General features: G+C 41.3%; 1 protein-coding gene across 2 annotated transcripts in view; it reads right to left on the reverse strand.

Annotated features, from left to right (window-relative positions):
• The window catches only part of VTA1 (vesicle trafficking 1), a 29,430-nt gene extending 18,502 nt beyond the window's left edge, over positions 1 to 10,928 (reverse strand). The window contains exons 1-4 of one of the 2 annotated variants that reach the window (XM_082215990.1): positions 10,000 to 10,928; positions 3,492 to 3,586; positions 1,001 to 1,128; positions 268 to 343 (exon numbers count right to left, since the gene is read on the reverse strand). In XM_082215990.1, the coding sequence (XP_082072116.1) occupies positions 268 to 343; positions 1,001 to 1,128; positions 3,492 to 3,586; positions 10,000 to 10,318 (618 nt within the window). In that variant the 5' untranslated portion in view covers positions 10,319 to 10,928. Of the gene's footprint in view, positions 1 to 267; positions 344 to 1,000; positions 1,129 to 3,491; positions 3,587 to 9,807 lie in introns of both variants that reach the window. The other variant, XM_082215991.1, reaches the window with a different exon arrangement.
• Between the last annotated feature and the right edge of the window lie 3,940 nt (positions 10,929 to 14,868).

The following is a 14,868-nucleotide window of genomic DNA, read 5'->3' on the forward strand; positions in this document are numbered from 1 at the left end:
AAAAATCCTACTGGCATTCCTGAACCTGAGGCAAAATAATTATGGATCCTGGACTATATTCTAACACAGAAAAGCAACAATACAGAAAAAAACTACCTTGTGACTATGTACAACAGAAGCAAATGGAACAGGTTAGTCACAGCTAACTGAAGTCCTATTGCTCTGAATGAGATTTAGTCACGACTAAGTTTAGCTGGACTAGAAACAAAAATCTGTTTCTCTATTTCATGCAATTAATGACATATACTGCTTAACCGTGTAACTTACCTCATCTGTTAGTTCTCCAAACACAGTCAGGACATCTATTAGAAGACTTGCGGTATAAAAAGACTTGATCATATTTCTGGGGGAGGGGGGGAGGGAAACAATTTGAGTTTCTCAGTGAGATTAAAAACAAAACAAAAATGAATCTTTTTTAGATATTTGCACGTGAAAGAAGGCATTACTTTACCACAGAGGACAACAGATGGCCACCCCACTCCCCAATGCTTACAACCTTTTTCTGCAACCTTGATCATTCAGACCAACAGATCTTCTGCATCATATAAATAAATGAGCATACACTGGTCAATTGTTTTATATTTAACTGCAAGGTTACTTTGCTTGGCGCTGTGGGTTAAACCACAGAGCCTAGTACTTGCCGATCAGAAGGTCGGCGGTTCAAATCCCTGCGACGGCGTGAGCTCCCGTTGCTCGGTCCCTGCTCCTGCCAACCTAGCAGTTCAAAAGCACGTCAAAGTGCAAGTAGATAAATAGGTACCACTCCGGCGGGAAGGTAAATGGCATTTTCATGCGCTGCTCTGGTTCGCCAGAAGCAGCTTAGTCATGCTGGCCACAGGACCCGGCTCCCTCGGCCAATAAAGTGAGATGAGCGCCGCAACCCCAGAGTCGGTCACGAGTGGACCTAATTGTCAGGGGTCCCTTTTTACTACTTTGCTTCAATTTTATATTTATTTCAATTAGGTGTTACCGCATACATTGCCTCTTTCCCCCCACTTACTTGTGAAATTGCCCAGCTCGGTCTTCATTATCTGCATAAAGAAACATTTTCAGTGCATAATTCTCCACATGGGCACAGCCAACTATTTCCTGAGTAATAGCTTCATTATCACCCAACTGCTTCTTTGTCTGAGAAAATTTAAAGATATATTTGGTTATTTACTAGGCCAGAGAACTGAAACTGCAAGGGCATATTCTAGATTCTTAATTCTCAAAGGTATAGCCTGAAGCCACCAACACAGCTGCAAGCACTCTCAGATTCAATCATGCTACTGTATGTCTTCAATGAGAAAATAAGACTAACTCTGTTCTCTAAACACCTTTCCTGTCAATACAAGTTAGCCATATGTTTGCATGTTCCCTCTGCTTCCCTGTGCTGTGGAGGGTGCCAATATAGAGATTTCCTATTAGTCCTTGATTTAGCATCCAGTAAATTGGTAAATGGCTATGCCACTTCAGAGAGTAGGTAAGAACTTGCATATCTGAATGCTCTTCCGTACAGAAAAATCCCTCCACAAAGAAAGGAAGGTGTTAAGAGAGTTCTAGCCTAGATGATTCCTTGACATGCTAGTTTTCTCCTTGGGAAAGTTTTCTACTATTTGATCCTTGACCTACATACAACACACACATGGGTCTCTTAGCTCAGTGAGAACCATTAAACTTGTTGCCCGTTTCTCACTCATTGTTCTTATAGCTAACTGAGCCCCATGCCATATCTATCTATCTATCTATCTATCTATCTATCTATCTATCTATCTATCTATCTATATCTATCTATCTATCTATCTATCTATCTATTTAAATTCATATAGCACCCTTCATCTGAAGATCTCGGGGCAGTTCACAAGACAAAAGCACAAAAAGTTACAATAGCCCCTCATCCCCCATTTGATCTGGCTATATTTCTGCCACTATCTGAACAAATTACTCCTGACAAGGGGAGGCCACCAAGAAGAGACTTCTGGTACTTGCTGCAACTCTTTTAAGTGTTGCTAACCATGTAGATCAACATTATCAAGTGTTATTGGCAGAAACTTAGTGGTGATGTGTAACACACACTCATTCCAAATTTCTTATGTGGGAGAGCTCCTCACAGCATTAAGCAAATATTTTTATTTGTGCAATCTATTTGGTGGGGGGGGCATGTGGAGTGTTGGGGAATATATTTTTAGCAACTGAATATACATTGCAAACTAAGGAATAAAGCACATGCTACAAAGGAAGCAGTGCTTGTAAAGGATAGGCACCATGCAGTCACCAAGTACCAGTCATCACCATTCATCCTCACTCTGGGGTTTTTTTATTGCCTAATGTTTTTAAACTTTATCCATAACCATGAAAACTAGGAACCTTAAAAAATTATGAAGCAAAACATATTCAGGATTTTCAAACAACAACATACTGTGCCACAGAGTCAGACTGTGGCTAAGCTGCCACAGTTCAGATTTCTAAAAGTTCTACGACACTTTTGCCTCCCTAACCCGCACTTAATAAAACTTTGTATAAAGAGTCAACACTATATAACTCATAACCTGTGTCACAGGCAGGGAAGGTCAATAGGACTCAATAGTTGCCTCCTGTAATTCAGATTGCAACATTTAATATGAATAAAGAGCTAATGAAATGAGAGTCCCTGATTCAACCTAACTGCTCTAGTGACCTGAAGATTTACGGTAATGCTTAGTCAAGCAGTGCATTGCGATTCAAAGACCTCATTTCAAAGATGTTACAGAGTACAAGAAGCTTCAGGTTTCCTAATAAAATCAGCAAAGTAAATAACACTGTTACAGTTACAACAGGTGGATTTAGGGCTCCTGAATAGACTTACTGTTGGCATTTAAAGAAACCTTAGTTTCGTCTTACAAAACAAAAACCAAGGATATTAGACTACCCTTATATTTCCTGAGCTGCCAAGAGTGTACAGAAAACATTGGGAGGGCAGTCTATTTTGCAAGTAGTACAGAAACAAAATTTAGAGGCCAGACATCTATAAACTGGCAGCACACAGTGGGCAGTTTAGATCACATTCTGTTTCTTTGAATTAAGGATTGGGAACATGTCATGGCCTCATGTACTTCATATTCATCCCTTGCCTCTTCCCTTGTTTATCAAGGATGCAAAGGAGGCAGCACACACTCCCACAGCCCTATACTAACCAGAGTTACTCTGAATCAAGTCTCACTGGTTTCAATGAGACTTTCTTGTAATATTGAAGCATCAATACTCCAAACGATGGTTTGTAGGGTAATCGAAACTGAGCCAGAATGTAACAATACAAGAACTATGTGAGATATCTAGCAGTCAAATTTAAACCTTACTGCAGTAAATAATACTATCAACATACAATGCTATATTAGGCCTGATTAGTTGTGCACTGCATTTGTTAAGTGTGATCTTGTGGAACATTCACTAGCATTATGGTCAATTTATTCTCCGTGAAATCTTTATATACAAGCGCCAAAAATTAACAATACAGCAACAAAACTACTTACAGCTTCAAGTTGATCCATGAGTTTGCATAAAAATTTGCGACACTCTGGGTTTTTACTATCAATCTTCATACCTGTCTGCATAGCATACAAACGGCCTGTAAAAAATAAAGCTTAATGAATGTCACTAATAAATACAGTGGTACCTCAGGTTACATACTCTTCAGGTTACATACGCTTCAGGTTACAGACTCTACTAACCCAGAAATAGTACCTGGGGTTAAGAACTTTGCTTCAGGATGAGAACAGAAATTGTGTGGTGGCGGTGCGGCAGCAGCGGGAGGCCCCATTAGCTAAAGTGGTGCTTCAGGTTAAGAACAGTTTCAGGTTAAGAAGAGACCTCCAGAACGAATTAAGTTCTTAACCTGAGGTACCACTGTACTATCTCCTGTACCTCAGTGAGATTTAAAAGCAAAACAGGTACCTGAATCCAAACAACTGTGCAACTAGTTTTGCTTCCCCATGGGCTTTCAGCATATATTTCTCAACACAAAAGCTCTTCTCAACCCATCCGTTGTGTGTCATGTCGTATGGCAAACTTCTGAAGCTAGAAGGAGCTTCCAAAACAGTTTGTGTAACAGCCTGCTGTTTGCTCAAGGGAACAAATAAAAACCCCAGTGGAAAAGCCCGAATCCTAGAGCATATCTGATGAAGCTATTTGTATCCCAGCCATGTTCTCAGTAGATGTTCCAAATTTATGGAATGCCCTACTTCTGGAAGGTTAGCTGAAACATCCTGAGTAGGACAAAGTGAAAAAAAGAAATGGAGGGGGTGAGCAAGTGAAGCAGTCAGTGAGAGTAGGACAAAAAGAGGGCAGGCAACACTGCAGTATATTAAGCTGCCTAGCTTTCTCAAGGAGTATTTCTCACCCTCTCTTCTCAATTCAGAGCACTCCAAAGTGGCCAAAGCAGGTGACTGAAGTATGCTCCATACCTCACATGGTACTACTATCTGTAGTGTTACCACCACTCATCTTTGTTCAGCTGCTGCTGAAGAAACTCTTCAAGATAGTGGCAAATGACTGGAGTGACAGTTTCCGCTGGCATGATTTTGAACAAGAAATGAAACTATGCTCAGGAATGATGTAAAGAAATGAAATTATGCCCAGGGATGATGAATATACCCAGTGCCTCAGAACATATAAGCTGAAACCACGGGTGTTTCAACTTTAAAATAATTTACAAAACCTACTTTGCATTTATGAAGTAAAATCAGGAAGGCTGATTTCAAACCAGCATGTTTTTCTAAAAAATATGTTTTGGCAACTTAAAGACAAACACTTGCATTCAGCCACGTTTCCTAGGAGCAATAATAATAATAATAAATAATAAAATACCATAGAAAAAGGAGCTGCTCTGGACTCCAACGTATAAAAATTAGCCTGAGTAGAACACAGTTCTAATACAATGGATCTAAAACTTAACATTAAATTTTAAACCATTTTAAGAAATCAGTTTTTATTTCTACTTCAGTTATCCGTTAATCACTCTTCAGCTGTAGTTCTCAAAGCAGTTTAGAGAAGTCACAAACTCATAAAAAGATATAATAAATCACAGAGAGAACAGTCATACCTCGGGTTACAGCTGCTTCAGGTTGCGTTTTTTCAGGTTGCGGACCACCGAAACCTGGAAGTACCGGAACGGGTTACTTCTGGGTTTCAGTGGTCACGCATGCACAGAAGCGCCGAATCGCAACCCGCGCGTGCACAGACGCGGGTTGTGAATGTGCATCCCGCACGGATCACATTCGCAACCCGAGCGTCTACTGTAGTTTAAAATTCCAGCATTAGACAATAAAGTCTTAGTAAATATGATTGTCACCTGGCACTCAAAAGAAAATAAAGATGGCACCAGGTAAGTGAATTCCTAAGGTATGCCATAAACTGAAAAGGCCTTGTCTCTCATCACTGCCTTACTTCAGCTGCTGGGGTGGGGTTTGGATTTAGAGCAACATCTTTGATGTGATCTTGAAGTCAAGACGGGTTCATCTGAGAGCAGGTGAGGGTTACCTTTAAGGTACTTGTTCCCAAGCCATTCCTTTTAAACATTCCAAAACAATAGCATTTTAAGTAATGGTTACAAAACGTGATTTTGTTTTGGAAAAAAAGAAGTGCTTGCATACAAAACAAAGTATTGTACAAAATCAAAACACTGAAAATTGGAAAAAGCTTTAAAATACACATGCTTATTACTTAGGAAATAATAATAATAATAATAATAATAATAATAATAATAATAATCTTATAGCCAGCATATACTGTGCTTGCTTGCTCTCAGACCATTCTTGGCTTCATTTAATGTTAAAACAAAGGTTACAGAATGTTTGTCAATCTAGTCATTCAACTGTGTTTCACTTGACTGTGTTCCAATATTGCGAGAGACATGAACACTTGGCAAGCGCATGTTCAAAAGCAAACAATATATATCTCAATTTGCTACTCAAGCACTGAAGTGGCAAGATTAAACATCTTAACTAGTATGCTCTGCATTAGTGACCAGCGGGTTAAAAAGAAATGTTATACAACAAACATTGTCAAACCCTTGTTTTGTCATGGCAGAATTTTTTAATGAATTTATTAACATTAGTACGTGTTAGCCACAGATTCGCTTTGACAACTATTTGCAGCTTCCAAAACATACCCTTCATTTAAATCCTCATATTGGGAGTGCTTTGGAACAAGTGGCGTAGCAGTCATGATCCTAGCAAGCAATCTAGGTTTGGCCAATGTCATAAAATTTGATTTTTAAGAACTAAGATCTCAAGATCTATGTGCTGCTTTAGTAATGTGCTGATACTGCCTACGTGTGGAAAGCTGTTCCAACTGCTGCTAAAGAGTTTACACACACTGAACACTAAAAGAAAGTCTGAGAGAAATCACAACAATCTGGATAGATTTTATCTTTTAACAGTTGGCTGACAAGTTCTTAAAACAGTTTATTTCCCAAATGAGCAAACATTATTCTAGAGAATAAACATAAGTAATGAATAATGAAACAAATCTGATGCACCCTTGTTCCTGGAGCATTTTCTGCCATGCCGGGTGGGTTGGTGGTGCAGAGAAACATTTTCACAACTCACTGTAACTTAAAACCTGAAGTCATCAACTTATCAACTCCACACTGACTTTTAGGGTAAACTACGTTGCACAAAAAATTGCCAAAAATGACAGCGCCTCCTGACAATCTCCCTTCTGGATGTCCCTCTCCAAAACATCTAATACAAGTTATGCAGTAACTTCAGACCATTACAATGCCTCTTTCTACATTCACACTCTACATCACTGGAGTCAGTTCCAGAGGCTAGGAAACAAAATGTAATGCCTTCAAGACACAGGGTACATTGAAACTCACAGGGGGTTTCATTTGTTTCTCCCGGATCCGTCCCCCTACATTCTTGAGGGTTGGAGATCAAGTGACGCCCAAACAATGAGCACCCCCACCCAATATGTGAACACAAGCCCTTTCTGCGCACAATGGGTTTTGTCTATATCCTGTTACTTTATCTAATTAAGCACTAAACAACAATTTTTTAATCTCCCTGGCAATTAATTCAAGGGCTAAAGTTCACCATCACTTATTCTGGGTGACCTGCACATCTCTATAAATATATACTGAAAGAATGTGGAGCAAATGTGGCACAAAGAGATCAAATTGTCCTTTGATGCCAGATTTGATGAAGTGAACACGCGTAAGGGCCAGCCAAAGTTATTGACCTTTTTTTAGGATTGAAGTTGTTGAGGAGCCGGATTAAACTGACCGGCGGGCCAGATTAGGCCCCCGAGATGCACTTTGGACATGCCTGCATTAAGCCAGGTGCTTTATTTTTCCACAGAAGAAAACAGCAGTTTAATAATTTCATTAGCAACAATGAATGGATGCTAATTACAAATATAATGTAAGGCAAGCTTGGCAGTGTTAATGAGTACCATAGCACAATACCACCTCCTTTCCCATACAGCCCTAACCATTATAGCTACTGCAACCCCATACCTACTTAAGTGAATAATCCTTGTCAAACTCGACTTCAAAGGAGACACATAAAGAATTCCACTATATATTTAATTTGAAGAGCAGTGTAACTATAGTTAAGTATGCAATGGAATCAAGTTCTACAGTTCTGGAGCAGCCACTCAAAACAAAGTATACGTCTATCAACATACCAAAGAAGTGGAAATATGAAGAATGTGCTGATCTTAGAAAATGTACTGAAATGCTGGGCAGGGATAGAGATGTAGTTTCCAGAAAATTTGAAGTAATGAAAAGAAGAACTCATTTTTTTCCAGGCCAAGTCCTCCCTCCCCAGTAAAAGAAAATGCATATGCAATACTTGCTTTCTTCTTGAAGCAAAGCTTACTTTACTATTTTAAGACCATGAAATGTATTATAACAATGTAAGACTGTACTGGTGCGTGCACTCAATTTTGGGGGGAAATAACATATATGCTAACAGATACACCTGTTAGAGAAGGAGCTGCTAAACTCTAAGGCACTCAAACATATTTTTCCAGTTGCGCAAATGGGGCGGGTGGGAGGGGATTGAAGTTGAAAATAGAATCAACCAACTATCAAAAAACAAAGGAAGTTTTTAGTATCTTGGCTCTGAGATTGTATGCAGATTATGGTATTATCAAACAAAGCCTCAGAAACTCACATCTTCAAAGAAAAAGCCCAGAAAGTAAACTTTTGTGTAAAGGTTGAGATCTAAAGGACATCCCAGTGTCCTGGGTTCATCAAGTGTGGTTTGGGGGTGCTCCTGGCTCCAGTACTGTCACTGGAGGTATAGGTGGCTCCAGCTCCAGCTGTTCCTGGACAAGGAAAGGCTGGCCACAGTTATTCACACTCTAGATAACTTCCTGGTTCATGTACTCATGTAGCCCATGCACTCCACATGGGGCTGCCCATGAAGACATGTCTGGAAACTGGTGAAGAACGCAGTGGCAAGGACACAAAGAGGAACCACTGGCTAGATGCACATTAAAGCAGTTTTAAAAAGATCTAGAATAGTTGCCAGTATGCTTCCGGCCCCAATTTGAGATGCTTGTTTATTATTATTATTTATTACATTTGCTAGTTGCTTTATACAAAATCTCAAAGTGACTTAAGATAAAATATACACAAAAACAATTAAAACCCAGACAATTTTAAAACAGTGTACCACACAAAAACTCTACTATTCTTATCTAATGACACAATAAAAAGGAGAAGTCCTTTTTGAGCACTACCACAAAGGCACAGCTTAGTTACGAAAGGCCTGAGTGAATAAAGCTCCTGCAGCTAATTGGAAACCGCACCTTGGTTTTCAAATGGCTGGACAACTAAGGTACGACTGTACTCACAAACACACAATGAGAAGCACACAACCACTTTGCGTTTTAACACTTGTATGGCGCTTTAAGAGTGTTCAAAGTGTGTGTGTGTCCCAAAGAAATCTGCACCAGCCCTGAAAGGGAGGAAGAAAGACAACTGTTGATTCCCACCCAGGACCGGATTTAGGTTTGATGAAGCCCTAAGCTACTGAAGGTAATGGGGCCCCTTATATGCCCAGCTGTCCTTTGTCAACAACAAATATGCTATATGGTAATTTATGGACCTAATAGGTATTTAAAGCCATTTGCACAAATGTATGAAATATGTATTTTATCAAAGTAACTGTTGAACTGAAATACAATTAAGAAGAAATATATTAATAGTGAAATACAATTAAGAAGTATATTAATAGTGAAATAATTATTAAGTTCTAAGTTAAAATGTGAGAGGCAGTGGAAGACAGAAGTGCCTGGCGTGCTCTGGTCCATGGGGTCACAAAGAGTTGGACACGACTAAACGACAACTTAAAATGATTTTTGATTCAAAACAAACTTGATAATGCAAACACATTGGCATTTGGCAATAACAAAAGTTCCTTTAGAAACACAATTTACAAAGCCTCATCATCTAGTCTCTAGAAACTTGCTATAACATGAAATAATTTGCCCCCCCCCCCAAGAGAGTGGGGCCCTAAGCGATAGCTTGTTTAGCTTATGCTGTATGTAAACCCGGCAATGCAGTTGGGACACTGGAGGCTTGTCTGGGGTTGTGAATTGTGGGTGGACCTTGAACCAGAAGCTTCTTCACTCAGGACTTCGCGATGCTCAAACCCCCCCCCCCCCCGTGACAGCAGGTCCCCCATGAGCACACGCATATAGACAGGATGGGCGGGGTGGCTGCCACGTGACAAGGCGGAGGCGAGGGGTGTGACTCCCCCCCGGCCCCTCCCGCAGAGGCTGCGAGGTTCGAAGTGGGCGGGGCCCCACAGGGCCGTTTGAGGCCCCTCCACTTACAATAATAGGCCACCACAGGCTCCCGCTTGTCGAGCTCCTGCGCGGTTCTCAGGAAGTGCTGGATGGGCTTGAACTGCGGGGGGAGCGGCGGGAGGCCCGAGGCCGCCATAGCGCTGTGGACTCAACCCAAAGTAGGTAGCTCGCTTAGCGAAAACACCAGCGCCGCCGCCGCCGCCGTTACTACTAACCAACCTTTGTAAAGCCCAGTCAGTTCCGCTTCCGGCGCGGCGACAGAAGGAGCGGGCCCGGACCCGCTTCGCGCGTGCGCACTGGGGAGGAACAACGCGAGAGCCGCGGCGTGGCTGCAGCGACATCTCGCGAGCGGGCGAGCTGAAGCAAAGCAAAGGGGCTGCAGGAGGAGCTTCTGGAGAAACTTCCGGTTCCCCTTTGGCGCTTGACGGGAGTCACCATTTGCGGGGTCGAGAAGACGGAAGAAGGAACGTGAAAGTCTAAAGAGGCGCTTACGCTGCTTTTTTGTTGCAGCGCTTTGAATGATTACGTTCAATGCCATCAGAAGAGAAAGTGCGGCGGAAGAGGGACGGCTTAAATTCTCTCGCTGACATATTTTTTTAAATACCTGATTGTTTTAAAGACGCGATATAGAGGTAATTGCCAGGTTTCCTTCGCGTTCTCATCTTGAAAGACACCCTATGTTATGGGAGAGGCTCCAGGGCACGTTAAAATTCGTGACAGGCTGACAGAAAGTAACAGGCACAGCATTTCCCCTGTTCTTGAGATACAGCAGTGGGGAAAGCTGTAACTCTGAAGTGATATATCGCTTATTGCCCAGATGTCTTCTCAGCAGTTTACTTACTGCCTGAAATTTCTGCCAAAGGCACGACTGAATCCCAACACCGCGACTGTAAATGGCTAAGCCCATTCCAACAAGCACATTCGCTTAATGGGCACGCACACACTATGCCTTTAAAGCACATTTGGAAAAAACATTATTTCCCTCAAAGGTGTGCTCATGAAGCACCAGGGTGTGGGTGTGTTACTGCCCCCCTCTCAGGATCATCTGCCTTCAAGATGTCTTTCTTTGCTTGCATTTATGCTTTCTCTATGTATTTTGTACATAAATGTTTCCAAAATACCATAAGTCTCTGAATGTGCGCTCATCTAAAGGAAACTTTATCCAATAAACTTTCCCCTTTAACTACTTGCATAAGTGGGGAACTTGGTGGATCAGATCTGGGGAAGGGCCATAACCCAGTGGCAGAGGGTCTGCCTTGCAAACAAAATTTTGGTCCCAGGTTCAATCTCCAGGTAGGGTTGGGAGAGACTCCTGTCTGAAATCCCAGAGAGCCACTTCCAGTCGCTGTGTAGACAATACTGATCTAGATGAACCAAGAGTGTGACTCTGTATAAGACAGCTTCTGTTATTTTGCTGGCCTTTTAAAGCCATGTGAGCTAATGGGACCCCTCTATCCTACCCATCAGTTGTTTGGGTTGCTAACAGATGCTCATGGGAGAAATAGTGCTAATGCTCATTTGGGGCTCTGCCATGAGCCAGGACACCAGGGGCCTTTATAAGGCTGCACTGCCTGCCTCCCAGGAAGAACATCAAGGCATGGGATAGACCATGGGTAGGCAAACTAAGGCCCGGGGGCCGGATCCGGCCCAATCGCCTGTGGACAGTCCGGGAATCAGCGTGTTTTTACATGAGTAGAATGTGTCCTTTTATTTAAAGTGCATCTCTGGGTTATTTGTGGGGCATAGGAATTCATTCTCCCCCCCTTCAAAATATAGTCCGCCCCCCCCACAAGGTCTGAGGGACAGTGAGCTGGCCCCCTGCTGAAAAAGTTTGCTGACTCCTGGGATAGACCAACTTGGCCCAAGTATTGGCTAGTAAAGAAGCAGCTGCTGCAATGCCTGTTTTCCTCTTTCTTCTTCCCTTCTTCTTTTTCCTTTTGTACCATATTCGAGTAGGAGCCTGGGGGTGGGGACTGTCTTGTCTTTTAAAAGATGTACAGCACTCAGCAAATGTTGGACACTTTATTACAAATGTTAGATAATAATAAGTGTAAAGGGGTGAAGATGACAAGACTGCTGCAATGCAGTTGGATTGCAGCAGGTGGGAGGGTAACCATGAGAAATGCCACCCAAGAGTGTAGCACGTTGTCAGAGTTGACCACCTTTTTCTGATAGACTGGCAGAAATTCAGCTGGTGTTGTTATTCTAAGCAGGAATGATAAACTTTTTACCTACGGAAAACCTGCCCATCATACACCTTTTTCTGGCAGAATCTCTGCCAGGAGAAAAATGGCAGCACCACAAAGCAAAAAAGAAAAAAGAAAGAAAAGCTGCTTTAAAGCACTTCTTACATTTTCTTTTCACACCATTAAACTCCTGTGGCTTTTGGTTGTTTGGTTTTGCAAGATAGGGGCAGGGCTACTGTGCCTCTGTGAAAGCACACATGCTGCTTTTCATGCAACTTTTTCAACCATGTGCAGAAATCAGGATGGATTTTGACATTCTCATACTTGACATTCTTATTTTCACTGGAATATGCAGTCCAGGAATAGATTTCATTTAATATATTCACTCGCACCATACTGTTATGCATAAAAAGTTTTATTGTACCTGAGATCATACATTAAATTGAAAATAAAGCAGCTTTTGTGTATACGTACAAACATGGATGGATATATGATACAATAATACACACATAGCAATTGAACAAAATACATCAAACCATTTAAAGTAGGATTGTCAGATAATCCAGAAACAACAGCTGTCCAGTTCCTGTCACTTTAATAAGAGTGCAATCTGGAGAAATTACCCAGTGGTGCTTTTCATAGCATTACCCCTGTTGATGTCTTCAGATCAAGCTGGTTTTAAAAGAGTTGACAAACCATCCCTGTGGTGCAGCAATAAAACTACTGCCACATTTGCAAAGCTAAGCAGAGCCCAGTATGGTTTCAAATTGGATGGGGGAACCACATGTTGAGACTCCTGTGTTGATGGGGGTTGGGCTAGAGGATCCACAGGATTTCTTCCAACTCTACATTTTTATTATTCTAAACCTAATTTTCTTAACATGGTACTTCTATCCATGTAGAAACACAAAATATTCAACTATAGTAGAAACTGAATTAGAACATAGGATCACAAATGCTATATTTCTATCTGTACAGGAAAGATCACTAGATATCAATCTTGCACTCCTTTTGTACCAACTAAAAACAGTGGAGCTGATTTTGTAATTGTGGATTAAAGGGTTACCCTTACAGATTATTCAGATGTCAGATAGGAGCCAGTATGGGACAGCAGCTTGAAACTCGTTTTCAAATCCCCACTTGTCTCTGAAGTTCATTGCATGACTTTGGGCATATCATAATCTTTCTCATAATCTAACCTATAGGGTTTGGAAAAAATGCTACTCTGAGCCCTTTGTATAAATAATGTTTCAGCTACTGATAATAACTTCTGGGAATTTCCCCTGAGTTTTGCAAAATAAGCTAACTTTCAAATCCCTTTCTTTTAAAGTCCCTTTCTTATCTTTTATTTTAAATTCTAAGTTATGTACATAGATTGTAAAGAGGACATGGACCCCCTATGCCAGTGATGGCCAAACTTGGCCCGCCAGCTGTTTTGGGACTACAACTTCCATCATCCCTAGCTAACAGGACTGGTGGTCAGTGATGATGGGAATTGTAGTCCCAAAACAGCTGGCGGGCCAAGTTTGGCCATCACTGCCCTACGCCATGTGTGTGGGATTTGGAGAGGCTACCAAGTCCAGCTTTCTCTGTTACCTTCCTTCCAGCCACTGCCTATCTTGCTTGCTTATGCAAACCAATGACTACCTTTTATACTCCCTGTAAATATTTCTTAAATTGTTTGTCTGTTGGCTTCTAGAAAGACACCATGGTAGTGCAGATACTGGGAAGATGACTGCATATTGTTCATAGCTCCTGTGTGCATGCACTTTGTTCTATGAACACTGCATTAAAAAAAACTGAAATCAGAAGCCGAGCTACACATGGAGAAGCTTAGAATTGATAATTGAACAAGCAGGAGATACAACAGGGGCTGGAAGACAGAAAGAAGGCGTGAGAGTTACATCTTCATGCTGAAGATGCACTTAGAGCAAGCATGCAAGTGCCTCATTCAAGGAAGGTTGTGCATTTGGCTTAATGCTATGGATGTATTCTTAAGTTGAACACTGTCTGCCAGATGATGCACAACTGACCTGGTTGTATCCAGGTTGTGAATGGGTGCAGCTGAGCGTGGCAATTTTTTGGTTTGTCCTCAGATTTCTTCCATGCTTTGCTGTCTATTTGTAGGAAAGGGGGTGGGGGCGGAACAAATTACATTGTATATCATGGTTACTTTTTTAGTCTGCAATGTAACATATTTCAGCCATGGTCCCTATTTAATTCAAGGTGACTTGAAGACTGAACTTTGCTTATTCTGTAAATTCCATATTAGATGGCAAATCTTACAAGTGCTGTCTGTGATACGCACTCCAGTTTGTGGCAATAATTGCACTTAGTATACATGGATTAGGCTTGTAGGAATACCACACACAAGACACAATGAGTTTGGGAGATGCTTTTTTCCGAATACACAGAAATTTAACATTTGGCCTATAAAAGAATCATTTTGAGATTATTTACTTAGTAGATGATGAAAAAAATTTCCTTCATTACTGCTGAACTGTATTCAGGTAAGGCCCAAAGGTCCAAAGGTTTTTGCTTGAGAATTCTGTGGCTCTCAGTATCGTAAGTAGCAACCCCTCTCTGTGAACAGTTCAAAAACTCTTGATGACAGTAATAAATCAAGAAACAGAATGGAAAGGTAGCATGTCCAGTGAATTGCCCAAGGTCACATGTCAGGAAAAGGGCAGAGGTGTTTAACCTTATTTGAAACTAGAACAATTGGCATGACAGTATTACATTGCTCTGTCCATCAGGTTGATAACCTATGCTGATATAAAACACAAACGGGTGCTATGCCATTATTTCTGATTATCTAAAACTACAGGAAATACTGCATAAGGTCTCTTTCTCCCCACCATAGATAATTTTCTGTGCATGAAATATCTCTAGCAAGTTACTA

Source organism: Podarcis vaucheri (assembly GCF_965113315.1).
Source record: "Podarcis vaucheri genome assembly, chromosome: 3".
Lineage (NCBI taxonomy): Eukaryota > Metazoa > Chordata > Lepidosauria > Squamata > Lacertidae > Podarcis > Podarcis vaucheri.